Source organism: Durio zibethinus, chromosome 27, assembly GCF_047325235.1.
Source record: "Durio zibethinus cultivar Kanyao isolate XHJ-2024 chromosome 27, ASM4732523v1, whole genome shotgun sequence".
Classification (NCBI taxonomy): Eukaryota; Viridiplantae; Streptophyta; class Magnoliopsida; order Malvales; family Malvaceae; genus Durio; species Durio zibethinus.
Genome location: NC_143188.1, coordinates 816894 through 844651, shown reverse-complemented (window position 1 = coordinate 844651; position 27758 = coordinate 816894). Strand labels below are relative to the sequence as shown.

The following is a 27758-nucleotide window of genomic DNA, read 5'->3' as shown; positions in this document are numbered from 1 at the left end:
ATATATATAAAATTTTATTTGTTAATTTTCCTTTAACAATGTTTATGATTGGACAGTCCATTTTAAATTCGGAAACATTTAATTTTTAATATTCGTTTTTATAGGAATTGGGAATGTCAACCACTTTATACGTGAAAACAATTAATGCTTCATTTGGTTTCAATTGCATCTTGAGTGCATTGCAATTGTCAAAAAAGTTTGTGTCCACCAATGGTTTGGATATCCAAGTAGAACACGTTTGGCTGCTTTTTCTAATCGATGATTTTAGTTTTAGTGAGCAAATGCAGGTTTTCATCTTTTTTTTTTTTTTTTTTTTCTTTATCGTTCATTTTATATTACAAAAGTAAAAATATCCTTATAATTTAAAATTTTTATTTAAACATTATAAAATAATTTTATTAATTTATTATAATAAATTAATTTTAATTATTATAAGATAAATTAATAAGCAAAAAAATTATAACTAATTTTATAAATATTAAATAATTTAAAATTTTTATTAATATAATTTTACTTCAATATTTTTAATGATTTTTTCATTATAATTCACTTCATTATTATCATTAATTTTCATTTAAACACATATTTATTATTAGTTTTAATTTTATTGTTACAATATTTAATTTTATATATACAATAATTAATCTTATTTTTATTAATATTTTTAATTTCTTCAAAATAAATCTCACTTTTCGTTCAAATACATCCTAAGATTATTCGAAAAAACAAGCTTGTAATTATATCTCTAACAATCATTTTGACCTCTAGCGGTTTTGCCGTAACTACGAATCCGAAATTGCATCCCCACCACTTTCCACGCTCGAGTTTATCCGCATCGCTATCTGTATATTTTTTTAAAATACTTATCCAAATCCATTTTTCTTTAATTTCTTTTGTTGAATTTTATATGTGCCACGTAACATGAAAAATGCAACGGCCAATTCGATAAAAGAGGTTAAAAAGTATGGCTTTAAAAATTTTGACAAAGCAAAAGCAGAAACAAAATATTCTATTCAACCACAAAAATAGGTAAATTATTTTACTACTATATAAAATAAAAAGAAAACTGTTAAAGAGGCACAGTCCTTCACGGTTTGTTCTGTTTCGGTTTGATTTGTTTGGAGTGGAGGAGCTTCACAATTTGTTCTGTTTCGGTTTGATTGATTTGGAGTGGAAGAGCGTAGAGGGATCAATCACTCAAAAACAAGAAAACTGCTGCGGTGATCGAAAGAGAGAGCAATGGCGAGGCACGAAGAGGTTCCGATTCCGATTTACTCTTCGCTTGAACCGGTGTACGGTGAAGGATCTCAGCTTGAAGAAGCTCAGCTTCGATTCGATAAATTGAAGTCCAAGTTTCTTGAAGTCTTCGGTCACTCTCCCGATGTATTCGCTCGATCTCCAGGTATGTTTTTCTCTGTTTGTTGTTTGTTTAGCTTAACAATAGGCGAGAAACGAACTTTTTAATTAAATCTCTCATTGATTTAATTTTAGCCTTTTTTTTTTCAGATTTTTTTTTTGTTTTTTGCATGTTTAGAAAAAATGTTAAATTCGAACTAGACTTTAGAGAATTTTCTGATTGGTTGCTGAGAAACATTGTGAGAAAAATAGACTGTGTTGAGTGTTGACTAATCAAAACAAGTAATTAAAACGGAAAAAAAGACAGCGTTTACTTTCTCTTTCTAGAGGTCTTTGTGGTTTGGCATTTTTAATTGTGAACATTGGTGATTCTTGATTACGTTGATTTAATGGCTATTTATGTGCAGGGAGAGTGAACTTGATTGGAGAACATATTGACTATGAAGGATACTCAGTGTTGCCGATGGCAATCCGGCAAGACACAATCGTGGCTATCCGAAAGCACGATGAAGGGGAGGCTGAAAAGCTTCTCCGAATTGCCAATGTCAATGATAAGTACACTATCTGTACTTATCCTGCTGATCCTAACCAGGTTTATGACTTTCCTTTGTTTATCAATGTGTTAGCCTAGCGGTTATCTTCCATTTCTAGTTAATTGAGTTGCTTATGTAACTTGCCAAATGTTTCTTTGGCAGTTTCTGTATCTAGCTTCCATTTCCTGGTTGCATTAGTTCCTGCAACATGCAAAAATGCTTCTTTTCTTTTTCTATGGGTCTGTTGTCTTAAGGATTGCTTTGAATTTGAGTCAAAATACCTGACATTGTTTATTGTGCAGGAAATTGACTTGAAGAATCATAGATGGGGCCACTACTTCATTTGTGGGTGAGATATTGAATTCTTTTGCTCCCTATATCTGCTTTCTAATTTGAAGTTGCAGTTAGTACAAACTATTGGTATTTTTATCCTTTTCAACAAATATGCAAGTTCTCTTTAAAGCGGCATAGATGTTGACCCTCAAAATGGTGGTGCTATTATTGTCCATGATCTCCAGGTATAAAGGTTATTTCGAATATGCCAAGTCAAAAGGAGTGGATGTTGGTGTGCCAGTTGGTCTTGATGTTCTTATTGATGGAACAGTTCCTACTGGTATTCTTTTACATCACTTGCATGTAGGCTAAGACTTAGATGCTAATTGAATAAAAGTTTTGCTTCATAGGGAGGCAGTTGTTTCTTTTATGGGACAAATTGACTCTTATCTTACATTTTTATTCTAGGTTCTGGTCTATCAAGCTCTGCAGCTTTTGTTTGCTCATCTACAATCGCTATTATGGGTGCTTTTGGTGTTAACTTCCCAAAGGTATGCTATCTTCACTTTTTTAATCACAAGTCAAATTCTGAAATTGTAACACCTGTTCATTTAACAGAAAGAAATTGCCCAAGTTACATGTGATTGTGAACGGCACATTGGAACACAATCTGGTGGGATGGACCAGGTTACACTTTTTGCTACCTACTTATGATTTTATTTGATTTTCCTGAGTGTGGTGATGTTTAACATTCTACCAAGTTATATTTTGATTTAAATCTAATTTGTGATTATTGAAAATTTGTCTGTCACTTGTTACCTTGTTTTATTATGACAGGCGATCTCCGTAATGGCCAAAACTGGGTTTGCTGAGCTAATAGATTTCAATCCTATTCGTGCAACTGATGTACAGCTCCCTGTTGGGGGAACATTTGTGATAGCCCATTCATTGGCAGAATCTCAAAAAGCTGTTACAGCTGCTACAAATTATAATAACAGAGTTGTTGAATGTCGATTGGCTGCTGTAAGTCATATTTGTGTTTGTTGGCTGTGAGAGAGAGAGAGGAGGATGAGGGAAAAGTGAGGGAGGCAAGGGGACGGAATTGAGGGCCTCTTGTATCATGGGCATTTTTACTATCTTTGTTTTGGTGGTACTCACAATGTGCATTCTTTTTCTGTCTCTTCAAAATTTCAGATCGTGCTTGGAATAAAGCTTGGAATGAAACCACAAGAGGCAATAAACAAAGTCAAAACTCTGTCTGATGTTGAAGGGTTATGTGTTCAATTTGCCAGCGATAGTGGTTCTAATGATCCCGTTCTTGCTGTCAAGGTTTCTATCATTGAATTTTCTGCCTCCATGATATTATGATGTTTATTTTTTGTTTAATGTTATAAATCTATGTCTTCTATTATGTCAAACTATAATTTTACCTTTTTTCTGCAGGAATTTTTAAAGGAGGAGCCATATACAGCTGAAGAAATAGAGAAAATCACTGAGGGGAAGCTTCCATCAATCTTGGGTGATAACCCAACCTCTTTGGATGTGTTAAAAGCAGCCAAGCACTTCAAGTTGCATCAGGTACTTTTCTTTTGGTTGAAACTGAATAGAAATTTATTTTGAATAAATATCAAAATTAATAATGATTTATGTTTTTTTGGATATTGCTCATAGTTTTATTCCATTTTATTTACTATGTTTATTTTGTAAGATCAGTAGCATTTTTCAAGCTGCTTTGAGAAACACAGAAAGATAATTGCCTTTTTTATTCTTGGAGCCTATGTCTCCACATTTTCCTTAGAGTGTAGTGTATTATGGTGGGTACTTACTCACGTTACACTCCCTTTACTATTGATTTCCTTACTAGGACTAGTACCAATAATCCTTTGAATTGGGCCAGGCCTTTGAATAATTTTTGCACTTTTTAAACTCTCATAATTAGCAAGTAATATTTTGATTTCTTGCTTTATGTTATGGTGTATCATTTATCACTTTATCCTAATTTCCAGAGAGCTGCTCACGTGTACTCTGAAGCAAAGCGGGTTCATGCGTTTAAGGATACTGTGGCATCAAGCTTAAGGTGACTTTTAATATTTGATAATTATCTATGGTCTTTCACAAGTTATAAAATTTTTAAGGGATACTAGTTGAAATTTCCCTACGGTGTTTGTTGACTGTTGCAATAGAGCTATATTCATGCACCCGAAGATTGATTGGAGTTCTTGTGCAACTGTTGAATATATACGATTGTTCTCAAAGGCTGACAATTTATCTATCTTTCTGCATTGAAAATTGATATCTGAATTGTTCTGTCTGAAAACTAAACTTGTTTTAATACTTGATGGTTAATAGTTATATAATTCATTGTGTAGTGAGGAGGAAAAGCTGAAGAAGCTTGGCGATCTAATGAATGAAAGCCACTACAGCTGTAGTGTTCTCTATGAATGCAGGTAAATTATCAGAATGTGCATAGTCTGTCAAACTGCGCTCTTAGATCATAACTGCAATCTCATTAAAAACATGATTTGCCACCCCTTTTATTGTTTACATTGAAGCCGAGTGGAGCCTTTTCTCATTCATGATAAAAGTTGTTGGCTCATAGTACTCTTTCCTAGTCTCCTTTGTTTTTGTACTGTCCCACACTTTGACTTGACTTTTGGTCTTGCAAAGCAATAATTACTAGAGAACTTTATTGACTAATACTGTTACATCATTTGTGGGTGATTACATCAAAACTGGCACCGATATTTGAAGTTAATGCATGTTGCTTTCGATTCCGGTTTTTTTAATCAATGTTTTTAAATTATGGAGGAGATGTTGTGTTAGCTACCATTACTTATCATTCCTTGTTTCTATAAGTAGCTGCCCAGAGTTGGAGGAACTGGTAAAAGTCTGCCGAGATAACGGTGCTCTAGGAGCGAGGCTTACCGGAGCTGGATGGGGTGGTTGTGCAGTGGCCCTAGTAAAAGAGAGTATCGTACCCCAGTTCATCCTCAATTTGAAGGTATAACCTTATCGGCCCTAACTTTTACTCGCGTTATAAAGGCACAGAAGCAAGCATTAACATTTTGGTTCTGTATCAGGAACAATTCTACCAATCTAGGATTGACACAGGCGTGATCAACAAGAATGACCTTGGTCTCTATGTTTTTGCTTCAAAGCCGTCAAGTGGTGCCGCTATTCTTAAATTTTAGTCTGTTTTTTAACTTAGAAACATTTTCAAACTTTACATTTGAAGAGACCATATGACGCGTCTTATGTCTACTCCAATCGAATAAAATTTGATTGCCTCAACTGGATGTTGCTGATAAAAGTCATAAAAACCTTTGGAGCTCAAGGAACCACAAATTTCAGTAAAATTTGATTGTTTTGTCTATGCTTTTGGACAATAAGCAAACTCGATTCGACCTCCTGTCTCTAAATGGATTTGAGATGGACTGCATGTAGAAATAAAGATTAATTCAGTTGAGTCATGAGTTAATATAATAAGAAGATCAAGTTCAAACTAGAGTTGAAATTCGTTGTTTGAGTTTAACGTGAGTTTGATCAAATTTTAAAATTCAAATTTAAGCTAGATTTGAATAAAAATTAAATTATTTGAATTTACTTAATTAGAATAGTTTATCAAATAAAAAAATAAATTTGATTTTTTTTTTCAATTTTAAGTGTGTGCTCAAAATTAAGTTTGAATTTATATATATATATATATAAAAGGTAAAATAATAAATTCTTAATTAAAATAATTAAAATATATATTAAAATATAAAAATTTAATTAAATTCATAAATTATTCGAATTAAATATTAAAAAAATTAATTTTTAAATTAATTTTTACATTCAATTATTTATGTTTGAATTCAAATTCAAATATATATATTATATAAATAAAATAAAAATTTTAATTAAAATATATATTAAAATATTAAAATTCAATTGGATTCATAAATTATTTAAATCGAATATTAAAAAATTTAAATTTAACTCATTCAATAAATTAAATTGTTTAAGTTTAAATTCAAACTCGATTTAATAATAATATTAAATTTAATTTAAATTTTATTTAAATCAAATTCAAATAATTTATATAGTGATATATTATTTACATCTTTGCGTAAAAAATCTTTTCTTTCTTGTCTTCATTCTTTTTTTTTCCCTCCAAATCAATGGAGGATTATGCCCCAGTTACAGTTGATTGAAAACTTTCTCCCACGCAAAACAAAATTTGGGTAGTGGGGCTTTTGAGTGTTTTGATTGAACTGGTGGCAAGACCATCATTCGCACGCTGACACGCAGCCAGGAACCCATTCGGCAAAGGTGCTGCTGGTGCTGGGTGTTGACTGTGTGAACTTGAAAAAATGGTAGAGGCTCCACCGATGAAGGGCCATGGTGACCCGAGCTCGGTACTTGGGCTGATCAGTCCAAAACGTCGCGTTTGTACGTAAAATAAATTACTAAAAGTTAGGTTAGCTGCTCCTGTTTATGATGGGCCATACTGGATTTAAAAGATCCAAGCCAACGTGCTCTTGCACGATTAAAATTATCCCAACCTCCTGCCCCCAAGTTGATGTGAACCCCCATTTAATTTGGCCTTACATTTTTTTTTTTTTGAATAAATTCTACTAATATTTTCTACCAATCTTTCTTGCCTTTAATGTGAACTAGTGTGACTTTTGAATTCTATATTATTACTTTCAAAAAATTTTGATTGTATATAAATTTTTAATTAATGCATTTATTTTATATAAAATATTAAAATTCGTGTATTTAAATCATATTTTTTATTATATATAAACAGTATATATTAATTTTTTATGAATAAATTAAAATTATTAAAATTTGGGAGACCCCTTTTTATTAAAACAGTGACAGAGTATTCCCATTCTGGTCCAGCTAGAGTTGAGCTCAACTATGAGCCATTTTTGTCCCTACCATTATAACTAAAGCCCAGACTCTTCACTTCCGCATCTGGCTCATGACCCTGAGCGGAGTGAGTCTTCTTGGGGCTGAAAGAAAAAATAAAAAAAAAGAAGAAAAAAATAGAAAAAATAACAAGCTTTGATGGTAACAAAAGAGAAATAGGAGGAAAACAAAGGGGACTGTGCCATCTGTCGGTCCTGTTTCATTAACGGTTTATAAAACCAAACCAAACCAGAGCCAACGAAATTAAAAAAAATAAAAAATAAAAAAAGGAAAACAATGGAAGTAGCTTTTTCTACGTTTGATTTTTAAAGGAACAAGTTTCGAGTTTGTTACATTTTTAAACAGTTTCTTGTCTGTTCAATTTCCACTTATATGGTACTTTTAAAGTTCCCTCCTCACCTTGTCTCTCTCCCCCTAAAATCACTCTTTCTCTCTCTTTGTATCCGAAGCTGTTAAACTTCTACGTTGGCTACATTTGTCAATCTATTTGCATATATATTATGAGTTTTTGTAGATGAATTACGCAAAGCCCATCCCTTGTTTCAAGCTTCTTTTGTGGGCTTTCTCCTTGGCATCGGATCCGGGATCCTCTTGCTTCCTTTTCAAGGTATTTCAGCTTTTTTCTTTATTGGATATTGATGAATGTGGGGCTTTGATTGGTATATTTTCTGGGTTTGAATGGTTTTTTATTTATGTTGCTTTTGTACGAACCAAAGCTTTGCCTTCTTGCTCTGTTTCCAAAGCTTTTGATTCCTTTTTTTTTTTTTTTTTAAATTATTTCAAGCTTGGATTGGTGTTTTCTGGGCATTTAAGGATTTTATGATTGAAATTTTAATGTTGTGCTGATGGATACAGGGTCTGCTTATTGGGATTATTAGCCGGAGGTTTGATATATTAAGGAGGTTCTGGCTAATAAGCCTAATAAAAAAGGAAAAGAGAAATATCGTTGCTTTTTTATTGCATGATGAACACAGGCGTATATACTAACTTTATGCATCTGTGGGAGGCAATTTTTGTAATGGGATGATTCTTGGCATTTCCAAAGGTTGGTGCTTTGATCATTGGGAGAAGCTAATCAAATAAAACAGATTGAGATTGTGGTGGTTTGTTGTGATGGATTGGATGGCTCCTAGGGATAAAGATTTAGAACTTCACCTTGAAAATGGAGTAACTGTTAGTGAAGAAGAAGATTATAGCAGAAGCCATGTTTTAGGCCTTAAAAAGAAGGCACTATTGCTGCTTGCTAAGGTTAAAGGCAGTTTTTCTGAGGGATCAGATGATAGAGTATCTTTGTCTGGTGATGATTCAAATTCTGGTTGGCTTTATGTGGAGAATGTGCAGGCAGAGACAAGCTTGAATATTGAGGGAGAGGACTGTAAAGATGCTAAGGAGAATAAATTAGTGAAGGAGAAACGTAAAAGTTTGAGTAATAAAAAACCTCCTAAACCTCCCAGACCTCCAAGAGCTCCATCATTAGATGCCGCTGACCAGAAGTTAATCAGGGAGTTAGCAGAACTTGCCAGATTAAAGCGCGCAAGAATTGAGCGGATGAAAGCCTTGAAGAAGATGAAGGCTGCTAAGGGAACATCTTCTAACAGTAACATGTTTGCCATGGTGTTTACAGTTATTTTTTGTCTTGTCATAATCTTTCAAGGTGGTATTTCCTTATTGGATTTTTTATTCACTATGTTGCAGTTTGTGCTACTTTAACTGTATAAATTCTTGGCTTGCCTGGTTTAAAAAGTGGATTATGCATTATTTATGGTGTTCTGGATTTATTAATGTTTTAGCACCATACTTGATTTTTGCCCTTTTGATGGTTTCTGGCTTCATTTCTTTGGAATTTGATTTTTCAGGATACTTTGTTTTTGCTAATTACTATGGTGTTTTCAATACCTTCAATAATGATAGAGTCTTGAGCCAGTTGAATTATTTATGCAAATTAGTATTAAGAGTGATCATTGACTTTTGTTTCCAAGCTCTGAATATGGACTAATGTTCGTTTGCTCTTTATGCAGGAATGCCATCCAGAGGCACACCGACAAGTATCCAAGGATCTCCAGTGCCAGCAGGAGCAGTGGAGGGAGGTCTAATTTCAGTTCAGTTCTCTGGGAATCCATCTGCAAGCATTCGAAATCGACCTGATTCTAGATCTCCCTAGTATGTAACAGTTATAGCAGCAAAACAACTCTATATTGCATTTCAATATGTTGTTAGTTCTTAAAGTTTTTAAGAATCAAGATAACAGAAGCATGGTAGTCTTGTGAAAATATTTTCACATCTGATTTCTCTTCTGCAGTTTAGTGGCGCAGGTTGCAGGTTTAGATGCTAAGGAAAAGGTGAGAAATATTGTTTGATGGCAAGAGTTCTATTTGTGGCTATATATACAAATCGATCCTGTTCCCATCAAAGCCATTTCGCTGGATGATGTTTTGTATTCACAGCCTTCAAATCTCCGGCGTTCAATTTTTCTGGTAATTTATCCCTTGTATGCTACTTGAAGTGGGGGGTTGAGTTAAATTACCACCTAAATTATTGGTGGCCTCTGGCCATGGTTCTCAACAATTAGCCTGCACAACAACTTACCTGATCAGATTGTGTTGTGACTTGTGGGATTATGTGTATTCTCTATAAATATCTCATTATGAAACTCAGATCGGCAAAATTTATGAAACTATTTTTCTTTTCCTGATAAATGTTCATTAAAATATGCTGTGCCTGTGCTAAATCCTAGAGTTACGAAAACTCTGATGTTAAAAAGAGAGCATAGTGCCGGAGGATCTGACGCGAACTTGTTTGGGATCAACACTCTAGTTGACTTGTGAGTCTGAAATTTATCTGTTTCGGGTCTTGACTCGTGGCTCTGGAGAGGAGAGTTCCTCTTTCGGGTATTTGTTGTTCTTGTCTCTTAACAAACCTATTCACAGTAATGTTTCTTTATCCTTTATCCTTTAGGGTCTCGGATGATGCAATTGCTTATCCTTTCTTGTTTACCAAATATAATCTTAGAGCAAGTCTGGTGAATGTTTCAACCATGAAGAGTGGTATTTGAATTATCGAGCTAAAAGCATATGTCTGAATGCTGCTTTTTGTTGCTGCCTCTTGCTATATGGCTGGTCTCTTACAACTGAAGTAGAGTTTTCCGAATCATGCTTTTTTACTCACAGCCTGCTGTTTGCGACCAATGCAGATGTTTTTCTGATTGAAGATCACATGTTGTGTTTTATTTCTCAAAATTTTAAGCAGAATTAATGGTGTGAACTGTGAAGTGGCCTGTGAAATCCAGCTTGGGTCGTGAATCCATATGTCATGTGGATTCGCGTGGACTAGTTTTAGTTTGAGTCATCTCTCCAAATCTTTTGAAAGGGTAAGGGGTGAATGCACACTGGTTCGAATCTCCTAATGGTCTCTCGTTGGTAGGCAATCTGTAAGTCCAAAAAATCCGTAGGTAAAAGTGCAATAGATCCATAAATCCCAATTAGGCAATTAGGTTGACAGTTTGTCTTAAATTTTTCTCGACCAAAAAAAAAAGAAAGAAAGCATCACTCATAATTGCCATTCCAACCAGAGAAAGCATTAGATTTGGCATTGATTCCAATCATGCTCTGGAGTCAAAGGATTTGGAAGGCCAAAGAAGTTAAAAATAAATGAACAAAAACACCTTACATGACCAAATATGATTATAATCACAATTTGCATTTTAAAAACTACAAGAGCATTGAGTCCCATCCCAAGCCATTGCAGCCTATGCAAAGCCCATAAAATGATGAAAGGAAAAGGAAGTAAGCAATGAAGACAAAGAAAGATATGCTATTTGTATGGTTGAAAGTTGAAACTAGAAGCATAATTGAATCGAGTTGAATCAATATAAATTGATTAGTCAGAAGTTGAACTTCGAATTTAATTGAAAATGTTTTAATTTTCAAGCTCCCTTAATTAAATTTATTTAATAAAAATGAGCTTGATTTTTTTTGTTAGATTTTAAATTTAATTATGTGTTTGAATGTATTTAAACTCGAATTGATATATACTACATGTAAGAGTAAAACAATAATTTTTTAATTAAAATAATAAAATATATTAAAATTTAATAATTCGATTAGACTTGTAAATTATTTAAATTAAACATTTGGATCTCAAATTTGATTTACTCGATAAATCAAATTATTTCATCTTAAACTTGATTCAAAAATAATTAAATTAAAATTTAATTTTATCCTAATCAAATTCAAATAATTTATAAATATTAATATATCATTTACCTCCTTACTTAAAACTACAATTGGAAGAACACAAAACTAAAGGCAGGGTTCGATCAACCATGCATTTGATGAATGCCACTTTCAAAACCTTTTTTCCTCTTTACGGCCATGCGATAATCGATTGCCCTCGTACTTGGCCATCATAATTTCTCTCCAATAATTGATATGCTTGAAGATTTTAAACCAAGTTGAGATGAAGAATGTGATCACTTTTTAACTAAATAAATTAATATTATTAGCTTCTGACAATTTGGACTGATTCAATTTCTGACAAGAAATTATAGTATTCTCCAATGGCAATAGTCCATGCAACTTGATAGAAACTTCTACAGCATTGAAATATTGCAAAAAAGACAATAACCCAGACCGTCTTTTCATCCCCTCAACAGTTTCTCATGGATGAAATGTTTGACAAAGACATTAGCTCTCATCTCAATCCAGGGAAAAGTCAAGAACAATGAAAGAAGAACAGGGGTTGGGAATTCTAACTATGTGATTTCAGATTAAAATTGCTAATTACTTACCGCGAAACTTAAGCCGATGGCTTTACTAAAAATTTTGGTGTTGAAGAATCAAAGCGTACAGCCACAGAAAAGGAAGAAGAAACAGAGCATGGCAAATAAAGCTAAGGATTCCAAAACCATGACAAAAGTCCAGAAAACATCATCCAGGATGGAAAAACCCAGCCACCTGAAACTCTGCAAGCTCCAACCACTGGTCAAATACGACAAGTTGAAGTCCGGCCAACGGAAAACCGACGTTGGGAAAGAGAATTCGAAGTCCGGCCAGCGGAAAACTGACAGGGACCACATGCGGCACATCTGCCTCTGTTTTGCTTCCGGAAGCCTCCAAGGGGACTCTTGTTGCTTAACCATAAAGTTGGATTTAAGACAATTATTGGTGGGATATTTTCCATTTACATACATACATACATATATATATATATATATTTATATATATTCGATTTTATATATAATAATAAAATTACGTAGTAAAAAGGTTTATATAAATTTGCTACACTTCATTCATCAAATTTCATTAAATATGGTGATTGCGAGTCCCTAATAAATTTATATATCGTATTGGATAAGCTTTTTACATCATGAAATTTAGGTATATGTATTATGATTTATATAAAATTTTGTATTAATTTAAATCAGTCGATTTTAAATTTTTTTCGTGTTTTGCGTGCGTGTAAGATCAGTTGTCTGAATTAATTGAGTATTTAATATTGCTTTAAGCCGATGATGTGATTAAAATTAATTGAATATTAATTCATATAGTATATCTTGATTATTGATTATAATTTTAAAAATTATGAATTTATTAAAATTTAAATGTGTAATATTTTTTAAAATAATTTTTTTAAAGAAGGATGCATGCGTGCAAAGTGAAATTAATTTTCCTAAAAACAAAATTTTAAGGAATTTTTTTTATTTTACGTGGCTTAAGATTAGAGCATGACAACGCAAAAAGAAAATTTGGGCCTTTAAGTGAACATTTCCACAGTAAAGGCTCGGCCTTTGATGGATTTAAATTTAATGGGACAGCGATGGAAAATTTTAGCCCTAGATTCCCCCAACTTGTTCCTCGCACGTGACAAGCAGCTGATGAGGAAAAGCGGTAAAGGCGCGCCGCAATGATCCAGTTACCACAAAAGTTACATATTCTCTCATTTAGACCGTTCGATCGCTTTCCACGTCAGCAATCCGCATGAATCCTCTTTTCAACGGCTGAGATCACAGTTGCAGAAGCTACTGGTCGAGAGCGCAAACAAGCTTCCTTTCTCTCTCTCTCTTCTCCCTGCTCACTCTCTCTCTTTCTTTCTCCCAAATTTCTGATTTTAATTCTGATTTTTTTTTTCTAAAGATGAAGTTGATGGAAGAAGAGAGGGAATTTGAAGAGGAAAAGGAAATTAACGTTATGAAAAAGGAAGAAGCGGACGGTGAAGATGAAAGTGAAGTAGAAGGCGGCGAAGAGGACGACGATGAAGATGACAACGGTGAAGATGACGACGACGATGAAGACGGAGAAGAAGAGGATGATGATGATGATGATGATGAAGTGCAGGTTATTCCCTCTTCCGATGGTCCTCCGGTGCAGTCAGTCGATGACGACGAGGATGATGAAGACGACGAGGACGACGGTGAAGGCGACGGCGAAGATGGTGACGATGACGACGACGACGACGACAGCGATGACGATGAGGAAGAAGAAGAGGAGGTAAATTCTTTTAATCTATTTTGATCCCAGTTAGTCGTTGTGATTATTTCAAAATCTTGTATTTTCAAGGCTTTTCAGCTGAAACTGTTCAGATCCGGTGTTTTTCTTACTTAATTGCTTCTTAATCATTTGATTCTTTCACCAATCTGACGTTAAAGCCTCAAATCTTGAGAGTTGTTTTCGTGATTATTAAAAAATCAAGCTGCTCTATCAACACAACTTCACAAATCCAAGAACATTTACTATTGATTTTGCTCAGCTACTAAGGCTGATAGCCGATTTCACAATCCAAAATCAACAGTCGCTCCGTCGTGCTTGGATAATTTAAAGCTTTTCACTTGCGAACATGTTTGTTGGATTCATGGCGTTACACAGTACAAAATACAACATTTTTTTTTTAAATTGTATAAAAGAATCGTTTTTATTTGTTGAGCGCAACTTTTAACTAGTTCCATGTTTGGCAACTAGGAAAATCTGTGGAAAATGGGTTTCTTAATTTTCTTTTTGTCAATTGTAGGAGGATATGGGAACAGAATACCTTGTACGGCCTGTAGGTCCTGCTGAAGATAAGGAAGATGCTAGTGATTTCGAACCAGAAGAAAATGGTGAGGAAGAGGATGAAAATGAAGATGAAGATGAGGATGGTGGAAAGATGGAAGCCCCACCTAAGAGAAAGAGGTCGGACAAAGATGATTCTGATTCTGATGATGATGATGGAGGAGAGGATGATGAGAGACCCGCCAAGCGATAAAACTGTCCCCTTGGATTTAGGACAAATCAGTGACCCATTGCCATATAGGTTAATCTTTCTCTCTCAAAAGCCATCTCTCTTTCTTCCTGTAAAGAATGATAGTATCATCATGGTTCAGTTTTATTAGGGTTTACATGTTCAATCTGGTAATCATAGAAACAGTTGGTTTAGAATTTGTGTAATTTTATGATGTTAGATTCAATTGTAGACTTTGAGAATTCCCCACATTTTCAAGATGATAACATGCTTTTTTCTGGTCAGGTTTCTTAAAAATTTTCATGTGCTGAATGATGATTGGATATCTTACGATTTTTGCATGATCAGCTTATGATGATGATTATGGTATCTTGTTGCAATTTTGAATTGATCAAATTGGCAATTGGTTGGAGGGCCTGTTGAGCTTTTAAGATCATACAAGTCTGATATGATTCTGGTTCAACTTGGCTCGTGGGCCTTGAACAGGTCACTGCCAACTGCGAACCCAATCTCTGATCTCTGTGTTCGGGTCAGATTGGATGATATGGTAAACCAGGATGGAAGCCAGAACCACGGAGCTTCTAAAAACTAGATTTGGCAAACGATTAATATTTTTTTAGGACAAGCATTTGAATCAGACAACAAAAATCGACCCTTTTGGCTTTCACACCACATTTCCTGACCTCAAAATTGGAAAGCAACATCGGAACTTATAAGTTTACTTTTCAACAAAATTTGAAACCTCCAATGGGAGGGTTAACTCCAAAAGAAAAAAGTGAGTTGCCACCAGAGTGATCTTCTTCTTCTTCCTCTAACCAATACCTCTCTAAAATCTTCACTGCCTTCTCGTAGATCTCATTGTTGTCATGGCTCTGCAGGTTCTCAATTTTGTTCAAACAATCACATTCTTCAATAATTTCAGTATAGATATTTACCACACTCTTGCCTGATTCTTTATCTGCCTCACCGATCTTTAGAATATTATCTAGACCCTCAAGGCACACTGTCACAATCCTCGGATCAGGGCAGACTAGTAGATCACATAGTGGCTTGATACAACCTTGTTTCACCAAGTATCTGTGAAAAACAACAGTCAAACAACTTTGTTAATGGGAATTAAAGACATCGATTTCATGACAAAGAATAGGCATCTTCAAGTGAAGAGGGAAGAGAGAGAAGCAAAACATATTGAATCTGCTCTTGGGACCCTATGGAGGTAGCATTGGAAATAGCCCATGCAGCCTCTTTCTTGATTTCAAATTCGGCATGTTGAAGCAGGTGAACAAGAGGACTAAATATGTTTGCTTCAATAACAGCCTATTGCAAAACAATGATGTATTTCATTAGATCTTGGCAATTATTTAGTTTATAGTAATTCAATGGCAGACACAAATACTTCCTGCATTTTAACCTGTATTTGACTTCTATTTCCAGCAGTGATATTTGAAATTGTCCAACAGGCCTCTTTCTTGATACTCTTTTTGTAGTTCTGGGCGAGAAATTTGTACAGGCAGGGGAGACTTTGGCTGTCTATTGCAACCTGAAAACACACTCACAAGTCAATCACTGTCATGATCAAGAAAATATGAAAAATATTTCAAATTTTGTTGTGTTGAATTGTTGATCATACATGCACAATAAATACCTGAGTCTGAGAATCATCACCGGTAACAATGTTCCCTATAGTCCGGAGTGCAGGGACAAGCACAGTTTGTGAGGGATGACTGAGAACAATAACCAAACAAAAAATAAGAGAAATTTTAAACTGAAAGATGAAACATAAACATCGTATAACCACAAGACATCTTACTGAAGAAGCTCCGCAAGTCGTGGACAAATGCCTGCTTCGATCACAGCCTGAATCTCATCATTTGTACCATTGGAAAGATAAGATAAGGCCCAGCAAGCATCGGTCAGAATTTCTTCGTCAGTCAATTGGATCAGGTGCTTCAAGGCTTGCAAGGCAGGCTTAACCTTAAACAACAAGAAAACCACGCATGTTCTGTAAGTGACAGCCACAAACTTTGCTTCACCCTCCCTCCACTCCACCAGACACACATAGAACAAAGCCAGAGTGGGGGATGGGGGATTCTGAAAAATAACAATTCGTAGATCCTGCCTACCTGACCAAAGGGCGCTGGCGGCTTGCCTCTGCAGAAGTTTAATAAAGCCCAAGTGGCATTCCTTAGCAGAGATAATTCAGAATGTTCATTCAATTGTGCCAGTAATGGAATCAGTCCACCGTGACTAAGAACAATATCTCTAGACTTTGGTGAATCACCAGCAATATTACCCAATGCCCAAACAGCCTGGTAGTCCACAGGGAAGTCAGAGGGGAAAAAACAGAAGAAAATATGCATGATTGAACAGATATGTAGCATATATCAAGACTAAAATGAAAGTGACCTGCTCTCGAATATCAGCAATTGAAGAACGAAGAAGTTGTACAAATTTGGGTACAGCACCATGTTCAATAACAACATGCGTGTGCTCAGATGTACCAGATGCAATATTAGTCAATGCCCATGCTGCCTCAAACTGAAGATGAAATTCAAGCCCAAATGATTCGGTGAAGAAACTCTGCATTACTTCAATGGAAGAATATTAAAGCAAACCTTACAAATTCATACCTGTAATTGATGCTGATCATGATTGTCAAGAAACTCCACAAATCGAGGAACAATGCCTGCTTCGATTACCTGCTCGATGGGGGAGCAGCGCTCTGCGGGTGTATATATGTGAGCTAATGTTAACCAAATTATAGAGGTAAAGCAACAATGAATGAAGACAAATCTTCGTAGCAAGACATCAAACAAACCATTTGATAATAGCTTTCGAAATAGAGTTGTGGCTTCCAATTGCAACGCTGGATTATCAGATAGTACTCCTTTTATCATCAACGGAAGACATTCCAACTGTCATCAACAATGTGAATTAGAAGTCAGCTACTCATCTTATTGCAAGAGACCCTTGTCTGACAAAATGACAACATCCCTCATAAGAAAGGAACAGCTACCAAAAGGACCACTACTGACTAAACTACCCAGACAGGAACATGCTGCTTAGAGAAATGGTGGAAAGTATAACCATAAAAAGATAGCCATTTCATAAGCATGCAATGGATTCATGAGCTTTTTGGTCACTGAATCAGATGAACTTAGCCTATATTATCAGCATTCAAAGACCTAATAGACAAAGAAGCCCAAATCAAGCACAGAATCAGAAAAAAGAAAAACTTCTGTGAATTCTTACATTTGCTTTGGAGACCTCATGACTGAACTGCTGCTGATACAAGTTCTGATTGTGAAGAAAAAACCCTTCTCTCCGTTTCTTGAGGAGACTTTCTTGTCTCTTTTTCTTTCTTATCTCTACCAAATTGTCCTTTCTTCTCCTTCTCGCCTCCTCTCCATCCACTACTCCTGTCTTGTACCATTTCTTCCTCGTATTACTTGGCCTTATTAGTGGCATTGCTCTCAGAACAAACCTTTGCAAAATCCAAGGTAACAGTAGCAACAATAATTGGTTTGATGAATTATATAGTGTGATTCGATGAGCACGTGAACAAAGGGTTTCCTGTGTTTTTTCAGTTTGTTTATTGGCAACTTGTTTCATGAAGCAAAAAGCCGATTGGAAGTTGGGACTGTTCTTGTTTGTGCGTGTGCTTTTGTTCGGATTTGGCTTGGAGTGAAACGTTCAACTAGTTTAGCTGTTCGAGTAGGGAGAGAGACAAAGGCAAGACAGAGCTGCAGACCTTTGGATTTTTCTTGTCACTTTGTTTCTGCTTTGTCTTTATTTCTCGTTGCCTAACCCACGTCAACCATTACTACGAATATTTTAGGTAACATTTTGTTTTGTCTTGGCCGGTTATAGGTGCATCGAATAATTCATTTTAAAAAACAAAATAATTATAACTAAAATTTACTATTGTGTTCATATTTAACATCCGAAGATAAAGCCGGGCCATTTGGTTTGTATATACTACATGTTTATTATAGTATGAAGTTACAAAATTAAAACAGACTTAAATAAGCAAGGGACAAACACATAGAAACAATTCGTCCAGTTTTTTTTTTTTTTTTTTTTTTATAATTTTACTTTCAAAACAATTCTAAAGTTTCTAATTTCAACTTTGAAAACTTTTAAAATTGTTTTAACAAATTTTATCTTATTCAAATTTAAACTTGATAATTCGTATCATCATAAAATATCATATTCGTATCGTGTAAAATATTATATTTTTATCGTGTTTTACATAAATATCATGTATCACAATTTGTATCGATATGAAAATATAAAATATAATTTTTTGATTTTATTAAATTTATTTATAATTTTTAAAAAATTTTAAGCATGTTATCTCCATGTATTTTATTCGTATTATTTTATTGTATTATATTTTAAATTGTCAGGTATATCCAAATGTATAGAATCACCTAGAATTCTTACACTACTAATTAACATAGATGAAATTCCAAATATTATTTTCACAAAGAAAGTATTCTCTCTAATATTTAAAAAATAGTAAAAATTTTCACTATTTTATTTAAGGGCCGATAATGTGCCTTTAATTAAATCATATTTGTTGAAATAATTTTTTTTAATTCATTTTTATTTATTTTCATATTTAATTTAAAATTATTAAATTTCTACCATGAATTTAAGTGAAGGTACATTATTGACTATTAGATAAATTAATAGACTTTCAATATTTTTTAAGTTTCTTTGTTCATAAATTCAAAATTTAATTCAACTGTTTAAAAAATATCATCTAATAGATTGACATTTCAAATCTTAACTTCTACAAACATTTTTTTATTGTCAAATTGCGAATTTTTTTTTTAATTTACAAGTAAAATTAAGAAACTGTCATATATTTTATTTTAAATTTTTTTTGTTATACCTTAAGAGATATGTGTTATATTATTAATCCTGAAAATAAAATTAAAAAAATTTCAAATTTAGTTAAAAATATTTATAATATGTTAAAAATATTTATTTTTAAACATACTTTTTATTTTGTTAAAAATACTACTATTATCATTTTTTTAATAATTAAAAGTTGATTAAAAACTACAGAGCCCAATTTCAGCCTATAGAAAAACCAAAGTATGGAGTCCAAGAAGCCAGGGCTAAGGCCCACTGTTGAAATTCCACCCAGATGAAAGGGTAGATCAAGGGAATAGACAACGCCAGCCACACATAATGTCGGTGATTTCGACACGCGATTCAAAGTTGTTGCCGACAGCTCATCGATTAAGCATTCCATGACACGTGTAAATTATTTTGTTTTGTGTCAATAATTAATTTATTTGTTGTAAGCAATTGAAGTTGAATCAGCGTACCCCTAAAATTTATTGCGTCCGTTGATCATCATGAATTTATAAATTGCACTCAAAACCTGAATTTAAGTTAAATCTATGTATTTATATTATATAAAATATTAAAATATTATATATTTAATAATATTTTATATAAAAATTATGTGTTATAATTTATATTGATAATAAAATATAAAATATATTTTTTTAATTTTATTAAATTTATTAAAAATTTAAATTATATATTTTTATATTTTTTATTTATCTTATTTTCATAACATATTATTATATTATATTTAAAATAATAACATATAATTAATTAAAAAAATAACAATAAATAAATATATTCAATCTTTCATAGGAAAAATATATTTTTTTCATATTTTATTTATTAAAGAAAAAAATTAACAATATCAAGTGAGATTACACTAATTTTATCATGGACAGTTGAGTTCAGAATTTTTTTCAGTTATGATTTGTGTTATATTGGTAAGGATATTTCATATTATAGTGAAGCTTAATTTTTTTGATTGAATATTTCAAACGTTGTAAAAATATATATATTTTTATATTAAATTGATGTATTTAAAATTTTATTTTTGAAAAGTTATTAAATTTATATTTAAAATATACAAAATTTTCCAATCATAAAAAATATTTAAAAAATTTTCCATGAAGATATTAATAGTTTGAATGCTTGTCCTCCAATGTCATAATAATATTAAGCGTTTAGATTAATTTTGACAAAGAAGTGATAAATAGATTAAAAAACATATGGTTGAGGCGTCAATATCCTCTCGTCTAATCACAATTAACTCTTATCACCGTCCATTCAACATGAAACGGCTTAGAAAACATGGGACTCAACAACTAATCATTTTTAATTTAAACTTAAAGTATAATCCAACACTTTTATTTATAATTTTTTTTTATAAAAATAAAGAAAAACACAGTTAAATTTGCACCCTGTTTCTTCACATTTTCTTTCACTCTTAAAAATTAATTAATTAGTTAATTAATTTACTTATAAAAAAAAACCTCTCTCTGTACCGCTAGATTCGAATCAAATCCATCTCTCCGTGTTCTTCGGCTTCTTATCATTTATTTTTTCTTTCCTTTCACTCACCGGAAAAACCAGATTTCAAACAGATCTGGTTTTTTTTTTTAGTCACTGTTTACGCTCAAATGCGCTTCGTTTTGGCGGCTTAACTTCACTTTGCTAAATAATGACGATCGTCGGCCCGATCACTCCCGGTCAGGTGCGTTGTACTCAGTTTAGCATTCTCTGCTGCTATCCGATCTTGCATTTTAAACGATTTTTTTAAATAAAATCTTAATTTTTGAAAATTTTTGCCAGGTTTCGTTTTTTCTTGGTGTGTTTCCGGTGATTTCAGCTTGGATCTATGCAGAATATTTGGAGCACAAGAGAAAATCAGTCGCATCGAAAGCGTCAGTTCTAAATTCCTCGTTTTTCTTTGTAATGCGATTGCAATTAACGTAATTTATTGGTGAAAAATTAAAACTTTGTGTTATTAGGCACTCTGATGTGAATTTAGTTGAAATCGGAAACGATGCTGTTAAAGAGGATGATCGAGCGGTTTTATTGGAAGGCGGAGGTCTTCAATCAGCTTCTCCTAAAGCTCGCTCCTCGTCATCTTCCTTGTCTCCAATTCTCAAGTTTGTCATCAGAGCCGTTGTTTCTTTTGTTTTGTTTTGTTTTTGTTTTTTTTTTCTCTCATTTCTTTCGATTTTGTCGATCAGTTACTTCATTTCTACGATTTGTTTCTGTTAAGGTTTCTTATAATGGAAGAGACTTTCTTGGTTGAGAATCGCTTGACACTTCGAGCTATGTAAGTGAATTTCAATTCGTTGATTAATATATGAAGCATTTCTCTCTGAGAATTAATAGTTTGTAATCTTATAGATCTGAAATCGGTGTTCTTTTGGCGTACTATTACATATGCGACCGCACTGATGTGTTTGCCTCTTCGAAAAAGGTGAAGATTCATAGTACATTTCCTTCTTATAATCTTTTGTGGCTGAATAGATTTTAAATTCACTGCAATAAATATTGTCTAAAACGCGTTGTTATTGCTTGCTAATTAAGTTTTCTTATTCATAATCTGTCTATGCAGAGTTACAATCGGGATCTTTTCTTGTTCCTTTACTTCCTTCTCATCATAGTATCAGCGATAACTTCTTTCAAGATTCACCATGATAAGTCACCATTTTCGGGGAAATCTATACTTTATTTGAACAGACATCAAACAGAGGAGTGGAAAGGTTGGATGCAGGTTTGTGAGTCTTTCACATGATGTAGTAAATCTGCAAAATCTTCTTAGAATTTGTGTTGGATTGCATAAAAAGTAAAAACTCTTTTGGCTGATGCTGGTTATGCTTCGAGTGTTCAAGCATTGCGACACCTGGATTGGTAGTCTTACTCTTATTTTTGTGCCCCTTTTATTTTGCAGGTCTTGTTTTTGATGTACCATTACTTTGCAGCAACAGAGATTTATAATGCTATCCGAATTTTCATTGCTGCTTATGTGTGGATGACTGGATTTGGGAACTTCTCATATTATTATGTGCGCAAAGATTTCAGTCTTGCTAGGTTTGCACAGGTATGAGTTCCCCTAAAGCGAAGATATATAAACTTATGATAATTTCTTCCATGTTCCAACCTTGAGTATTTTGGCTGAACAGATGATGTGGCGCCTCAATTTCTTGGTATTTTTTTGCTGTGTCGTCCTCAATAATAGTTATATGCTGTACTATATATGCCCCATGCATACTCTGTTCACTCTTATGGTTTATGGGGCACTTGGTATTCTGAACAAGTACAATGAGAATGGGTCAGTGATTGCTCTAAAAATCATTGCCTGCTTCTTGGTGGTTATCCTAGTATGGGAAGTGCCTGGAGTGTTTGAACTTCTCTGGAGCCCATTTACTTTTTTTCTTGGTGGGTAACTTTCCAAAGTATAATTTCTATTTAAATATTTTGGGTCATGTTGATGGAAAAAAAAATTGAAAAACTGTTGCAGGATATACTGATCCTGCAAAGCCAAACTTTCCCCGCTTGCATGAGTGGCATTTCCGCTCAGGCCTTGATCGGTACATATGGATTATTGGAATGATATATGCATACTACCATCCAACTGTAAGTCCTGGGGCAATTATTTTCCATCTTTTCATTGTATCTTCTTGCTATGAATTAATGCAATTTATTTAGGAATAATGAGGCTTACAAGCTAGCTTGCTTCTGCATTAGTGTTTTCTTTTTGGAGTTGATGGCTTGATTCTGAGTATTTACTGTTGCAGGTTGAACGGTGGATGGAAAAACTTGAGGAAACAGAGGTGAAGAGGAGAGTATCAATTAAAATGGCTGTGGCGATAATAGCCCTGACGGTATCATATATGCACCTTTTGACTTATGTTCTGTTTCCTAGAATTTCCATCTGTTATTCATGAAGTTCTAATAAACTTGTAGGTGGGATTTTTCTGGTTCGAGTACATATACAAGCTTGACAAGATCACTTACAATAAGTACCACCCTTATACCTCATGGATCCCTATAACGTAGGTCTCATGTTACCTGTGTTGATGTTTTACAAATCTGAACATTTTGGCTTTTACTCAAGTCTTGTTCCTTGTTTTCATCAGTGTGTATATATGTTTACGAAATGTCACCCAGTCCTTCCGAAGCTACAGTTTAACCCTTTTTGCGTAAGTGGCTTTTAACTCATCTCTTGTTTTATTCTTTTACTTTCTGAAGACCCATAAGGACGAACTAATTTTTGTCTGACATTCATCTTTTGTTTTCCAGGTGGCTTGGAAAGATAACGCTGGAGACCTACATCTCGCAGATCCACATATGGCTCAGGTAAGTTGAAGTTGACAACGTTGGAATCCTGGTGCTTCAGCTGTTTGCAAAGAGTTGATGTGATAATTCAAACTTTTAAAATCATAGCATAGGATGCATGCTGAGCAGCATTTATTTATATTTCTTAAGACAATATCGAATCAATGTGCAGATCGGGAGTCCCAGATGGTCAGCCTAAGCTACTGCTTTCTTTGATCCCAGATTACCCGATGTTGAATTTCATGCTCACTACTTCCATATACCTTGCAGTAAGTAAATGGTGTCATCTTTGAAACTTCAAATATCATGCATTAGTCATGAACTGACATTTTTTCTTGTCTGCAGATATCTTACAGACTCTTTGACTTGACAAATATACTGAAATCAGCTTTTGTGCCTACCAAAGACAACAAGCGCCTTATCCACAACTTAATTACTGCTGTTGTAATCTCAAGCATTTTATACTCGTTATCCTTTGTGTTCCTCAGAATACCTCAGCTGTTGGTAAGTTATTTCTTTAGTTCGAATCAATCACCAAGACTCAAATAGCAAAAAGCTCGAATATCTGATCCGACGGCCATCATTACATTGAACTTTGCAGGTGTGAGAATTATAAATATAGAAATACCAAAAGCCTGCCACTAGAACCTTGTTCATTGCTGTGCCATTGGTAGAGTAGCTCGACTGCTGCTGACTTTACCTTCACAATGGAAACGTAAAATTGCAGAATCCATCACACTTCAATTGGAGAAGCCGTCGATCATGCGAAGTCTCAGAACATGCAGCATCAGTTGTATAGGTAAAAGATTTAAAGTCAGCATAAAACCTCCAATTGAGGTGTTATTTTTGTTCCCTATTGGTTTCCACTAGTACAATATAGCGACCATACCATGTCTAAAGCAACTCACATTGGCTTGCATTTTACATTGATCTTATATTCTTCTTACATTTGCCTTTGCTTAATATACACGTGTGCATGGAAAAAATCAAATGTGGATTCATTTGAGCTAGTATAAATTTTATATTTTTTAGAATTTTTAATCAAAATTATTAAATTTAAAAATGTTCTTTCTATTCAAGTGTGTGATAAATTTAATTTAAACATTTTTTTAATGTAAGTGAATTTTTACTCGAATCAAATATATAAATATTTGAATATTAAAATTTATAATTACAAACGAAGTTAAGATGATATTACATGTTTTTTTATATATATTTAAAAAAATTAAATTAGAAAAAAAAGTGAAACATATGTCATCATCTTAATTTTTTTTTTTTAAATTCAAAAATTTTATTACCAATGTATCAAATAATTTATATATATATATATATATATATTTATATAACTGCACGCTTGTAGCAAACCTTTTACAATTGACATTTTTACCTCTAATGGAGGGATAATGTAATTTGCAAAAATAAAAAGGTTAGAAAGATTATTTGGATATTAAAATCCATGACCACATATCTACCAATGCCAAAATTTAGAGATCAAGATGAATGCACTAACTATAAATTTATGGGACAATCTGCAAAACAAGAAGCATGCATAAAAATAAAGACATCCATTACTAAACTTGGAAAGATCATTCCTTTTACCAATCTCAGAGCATTTCTCTATATTAGCAAATAGCAACAAGCTAGAAACATAAAAAGACTTGACTATCTCCCCAAGGTTTGATTGAATCTAGGAATTAAGGAAACGAAAAACTAATAGAAAGGAATTAAAAGATAAACGTGGATGGACATGACACTATGGAATCCGCTTACAAATCAACAAGATTGTAAGAATATGTCATAGAGTTGTAGCCAGCAGCGAGGACGACAACAAAGCTTCTCTTCCAGGCGAAATGAAGCAGATGCTTCTTCAGAATATATGCACAATGTCATAGGCAAAACTATTTATGTTAAAGAAAGTAGCAGTAGATTGGATGTGTTATTGATAAAACATATCTAAATGGTACATTCATATCAAGAAACAAAACATGCAGCGTGTACGTGAATCATTGCTAGAAAGTTTTGTAATTTAAATGAAGGATACGTCCAGAATAGCACGAATGACTGCGAAATTACAAGAACGTTGTAAGCCGATGAAATTATTAAAGAATGGATGAAGAATAACCAAAGCAAAGCAGAAATTTTTGATTCAACTAGACTATTCATAGGCGGAATTTTGTGCGGACAGACTCAAAACATAAAGAAGCTTACCATAAGCCCACCCATGAATCCATCGAGTATTATCCGGTTCCAGCTATCAAAGTAAGAGTGAACTGAGAACTTTGACTTTGCAATGAGTCCAATTGAAGTAACTGCCATGACAAGAAAATAGAAGATAAAACCCATAAAGCCTGTGAACCCTAAAATTCCAGCAATAACCCCTCCAATGATCGACATAAACGTTCGGCTGCAAATGATAACAATGCTTAGATATTGCCATCAAGACAGAATTTGGCATCTTACTAAATGTGAAAACAAACCTGTAATATATAACTTTCATGTTATTTTGCAAATTCTCCGCACTAAAAGTTGGTACATCATTCATAACTTCACTTGATTTCTTCTGAGATGAACTTGAATCACCATGTCCAGCCATAACTTATTCTTTATGTGGTTTACAACTCCTGGAAACAAAAGAAAGATAAATGAATTATCTTTGAATTTCATACAAACCACTGATACTCTCAATTCCATAGTTTCAAAGAAACAAAGAGAAACAGCCGAACCCATATCAGAAGGTGAATTACCTAATGAAGCACAGGCAAAATACTTTAAAAAACAACATAGCAACATAAAATCCAAGCATTCCATGTCACAATTTAACAGAGTAGGTTTCCTCTGCAACAGGATCATTAAACAAGGCCGGCCTTTCAGAACAACCCAAAGAAACAATCATAAAGTCCTTAGGCCATGTTTGGTACATAGGATGATGGATAGAATAGGATGAGAATCATTCTATATTATGTTTGGTTTATACCTAAAGAAAGATATATATGATTACAAGGAAGATTAATCATCCTCTTGGTATAGGATGATTCAATCATTCCAAAGTAAAAAGGATTATTTTTAATCCATGGGAGTGAACTAACATGTGTTATTATACCCTTAAAAATTATATTAATAATTTAAATTGTATAAACTTTGAGGAAGGATAATTTTGACCAATAAATAAATTATCCTATTCTAATCATTGCGCACATCAAATACAAAATAAGATGACATTATTTAATCTAATCCTATTCATTTTTATTCGTAATATCATCTTATCTTATCTTGTCATAATCTTGTGCACCAAACACATCCTTAATGTGCAATCTAAAGGATCAATTCAGCATTACCTGGTGTGAAAACAGATGCACGAAGCATTTATCTCATTGAAATTTTTTGTATTAAAGGTCAATCCATCCTTTGACTACAGCAGATGATACCATCCAATAACTGGGATTGCTCAAGAAGTGACCATGAAACTTAATAATAAAAATTAATGGGCATGGTAGGAGAAAAAGCTAAGCTTTACTATCCCAATGACCTAAGAACAGAAAAAGCAGCACCTTTCAAATCTTGGGGCTTTGATCAAGAGACAGCACAGATATTATCAAAATTCCAAATTTCAACTAATTAATATGAAAGAAACTAATATAGATTGACAAACTTTCACATCCAAAGATAATTGAAACGTAGGGGTAGTAAACGATCTAAGCATCGAGAAATCATTCAAAAACAAACAAGAAAATCCAATAAAAAAATAAAAGTTGGGCTTTGATTACGAAGGCTGAGTGTTTGATTATAATTAAAAAAAAAAAAACGAAAGATTTACCCAGAAGATCGGAGAATCCGAGCGACCCTTTTTCTTCTGTTCTGGTATTGATAGTTTACTTCAAGCCAGCCAAGTCGATTTCTTTGTAATTTTATTTTATTTACTTTGATTAATTCCTTACAACCCCCTATATTTATAATAAATTTCACTATTTCCCCTTTGATTTTTATAAATTACAAAATGATCCCAAGGATACTCCTCCTTCAATTTACTTTCAGGTATAGTTTTACCATTTTTTTTTCTATTCAATGTGGCTTTGCTTTTTATATTGCAATGCCTTGTTATATTCTATATTGTAGTTGAGTCGTGGCCTTTGAATTTTGATTGATAACCAGCAGAAAATAAAGTCTCTAATTCAAATAATTTATGATAACAAAATATAAAGTAGAAACTACTTGCACTTATTGTTAAGCAAATGGAAGCCTGGTAGCGATGACCGTTGTGTAAATGAGACCTGGCAATACGGCCATTTGCTA

At 33.5% G+C, this 27758-nt stretch overlaps 6 protein-coding genes across 13 annotated transcripts; 4 read left to right on the top strand and 2 right to left on the bottom strand.

Annotated features, from left to right (window-relative positions):
* The first annotated feature begins 1079 nt into the window (after window positions 1-1079).
* LOC111280004 (galactokinase-like) lies at window positions 1080-5535 on the top strand. The gene is made up of 13 exons (XM_022867132.2): window positions 1080-1402; window positions 1764-1948; window positions 2192-2238; window positions 2408-2502; window positions 2631-2713; window positions 2781-2849; window positions 3000-3185; window positions 3357-3491; window positions 3606-3740; window positions 4169-4239; window positions 4532-4609; window positions 5022-5163; window positions 5243-5535. Exons 1-13 carry the CDS (start codon window positions 1240-1242, stop codon window positions 5351-5353), a joined length of 1500 nt encoding a protein of 499 aa, XP_022722867.1. The 5' UTR covers window positions 1080-1239; the 3' UTR covers window positions 5354-5535.
* A 1216-nt stretch (window positions 5536-6751) lies between these two features.
* On the top strand, window positions 6752-10965 carry LOC111279115 (uncharacterized). Of its 4 annotated transcripts, none has more exons than XM_089756710.1 (4): window positions 6753-7686; window positions 7935-8733; window positions 9098-9239; window positions 9384-10965. In XM_089756710.1, exons 2-4 carry the CDS (start codon window positions 8193-8195, stop codon window positions 9409-9411), a joined length of 711 nt encoding a protein of 236 aa, XP_089612836.1. In that variant the 5' UTR covers window positions 6753-7686; window positions 7935-8192; the 3' UTR covers window positions 9412-10965. The 4 variants fall into 4 exon arrangements, with proteins under 4 accessions (XP_089612837.1, XP_089612836.1, XP_089612834.1 ...); XM_089756708.1 differs by having other exon boundaries at window positions 6758-7686; window positions 9379-10965; XM_089756711.1 differs by lacking the exon at window positions 9384-10965 and having other exon boundaries at window positions 6752-7686; window positions 9098-9240.
* Window positions 10966-12886: 1921 nt separating this feature from the next.
* Window positions 12887-14569, top strand: LOC111280030 (uncharacterized). Of its 2 annotated transcripts, XM_022867179.2 has the most exons (3): window positions 12905-13101; window positions 13211-13564; window positions 14082-14569. In XM_022867179.2, the coding sequence occupies exons 2-3, from the start codon at window positions 13211-13213 to the stop codon at window positions 14313-14315; spliced, it is 588 nt and encodes a 195-aa protein (XP_022722914.2). In that variant the 5' UTR covers window positions 12905-13101; the 3' UTR covers window positions 14316-14569. The 2 variants fall into 2 exon arrangements, with proteins under 2 accessions (XP_089612390.1, XP_022722914.2); XM_089756264.1 differs by having other exon boundaries at window positions 12887-13564.
* Window positions 14570-15229: 660 nt separating this feature from the next.
* LOC111280027 (importin subunit alpha-4-like) lies at window positions 15230-18149 on the bottom strand. Its single transcript, XM_089756263.1, has 10 exons — window positions 17544-18149; window positions 17110-17206; window positions 16922-17013; window positions 16698-16829; window positions 16415-16600; window positions 16102-16265; window positions 15937-16015; window positions 15703-15831; window positions 15477-15608; window positions 15230-15368 (listed from the first exon to the last, which is right to left on the bottom strand). Exons 1-10 carry the CDS (start codon window positions 17901-17903, stop codon window positions 15330-15332), a joined length of 1410 nt encoding a protein of 469 aa, XP_089612389.1. The 5' UTR covers window positions 17904-18149; the 3' UTR covers window positions 15230-15329.
* A 2448-nt stretch (window positions 18150-20597) lies between these two features.
* Window positions 20598-24414, top strand: LOC111280042 (protein REDUCED WALL ACETYLATION 2-like). The gene is made up of 16 exons (XM_022867195.2): window positions 20598-20868; window positions 20967-21058; window positions 21146-21286; window positions 21403-21459; window positions 21534-21606; window positions 21745-21903; window positions 22081-22230; window positions 22313-22568; window positions 22651-22766; window positions 22928-23014; window positions 23097-23185; window positions 23270-23332; window positions 23433-23489; window positions 23641-23737; window positions 23814-23972; window positions 24070-24414. The coding sequence occupies exons 1-16, from the start codon at window positions 20836-20838 to the stop codon at window positions 24073-24075; spliced, it is 1635 nt and encodes a 544-aa protein (XP_022722930.1). The 5' UTR covers window positions 20598-20835; the 3' UTR covers window positions 24076-24414.
* A 600-nt stretch (window positions 24415-25014) lies between these two features.
* LOC111280098 (uncharacterized) lies at window positions 25015-27399 on the bottom strand. Of its 4 annotated transcripts, none has more exons than XM_022867261.2 (5): window positions 27283-27399; window positions 25946-26089; window positions 25677-25872; window positions 25510-25529; window positions 25015-25366 (listed from the first exon to the last, which is right to left on the bottom strand). In XM_022867261.2, exons 2-5 carry the CDS (start codon window positions 26059-26061, stop codon window positions 25336-25338), a joined length of 363 nt encoding a protein of 120 aa, XP_022722996.1. In that variant the 5' UTR covers window positions 26062-26089; window positions 27283-27399; the 3' UTR covers window positions 25015-25335. The 4 variants fall into 4 exon arrangements, with proteins under 4 accessions (XP_022722996.1, XP_022722997.1, XP_089612867.1 ...); XM_022867262.2 differs by lacking the exon at window positions 27283-27399 and adding an exon at window positions 26804-26994; XM_089756741.1 differs by lacking the exon at window positions 25510-25529 and having other exon boundaries at window positions 25015-25333.
* Window positions 27400-27758: the final 359 nt, after the last annotated feature.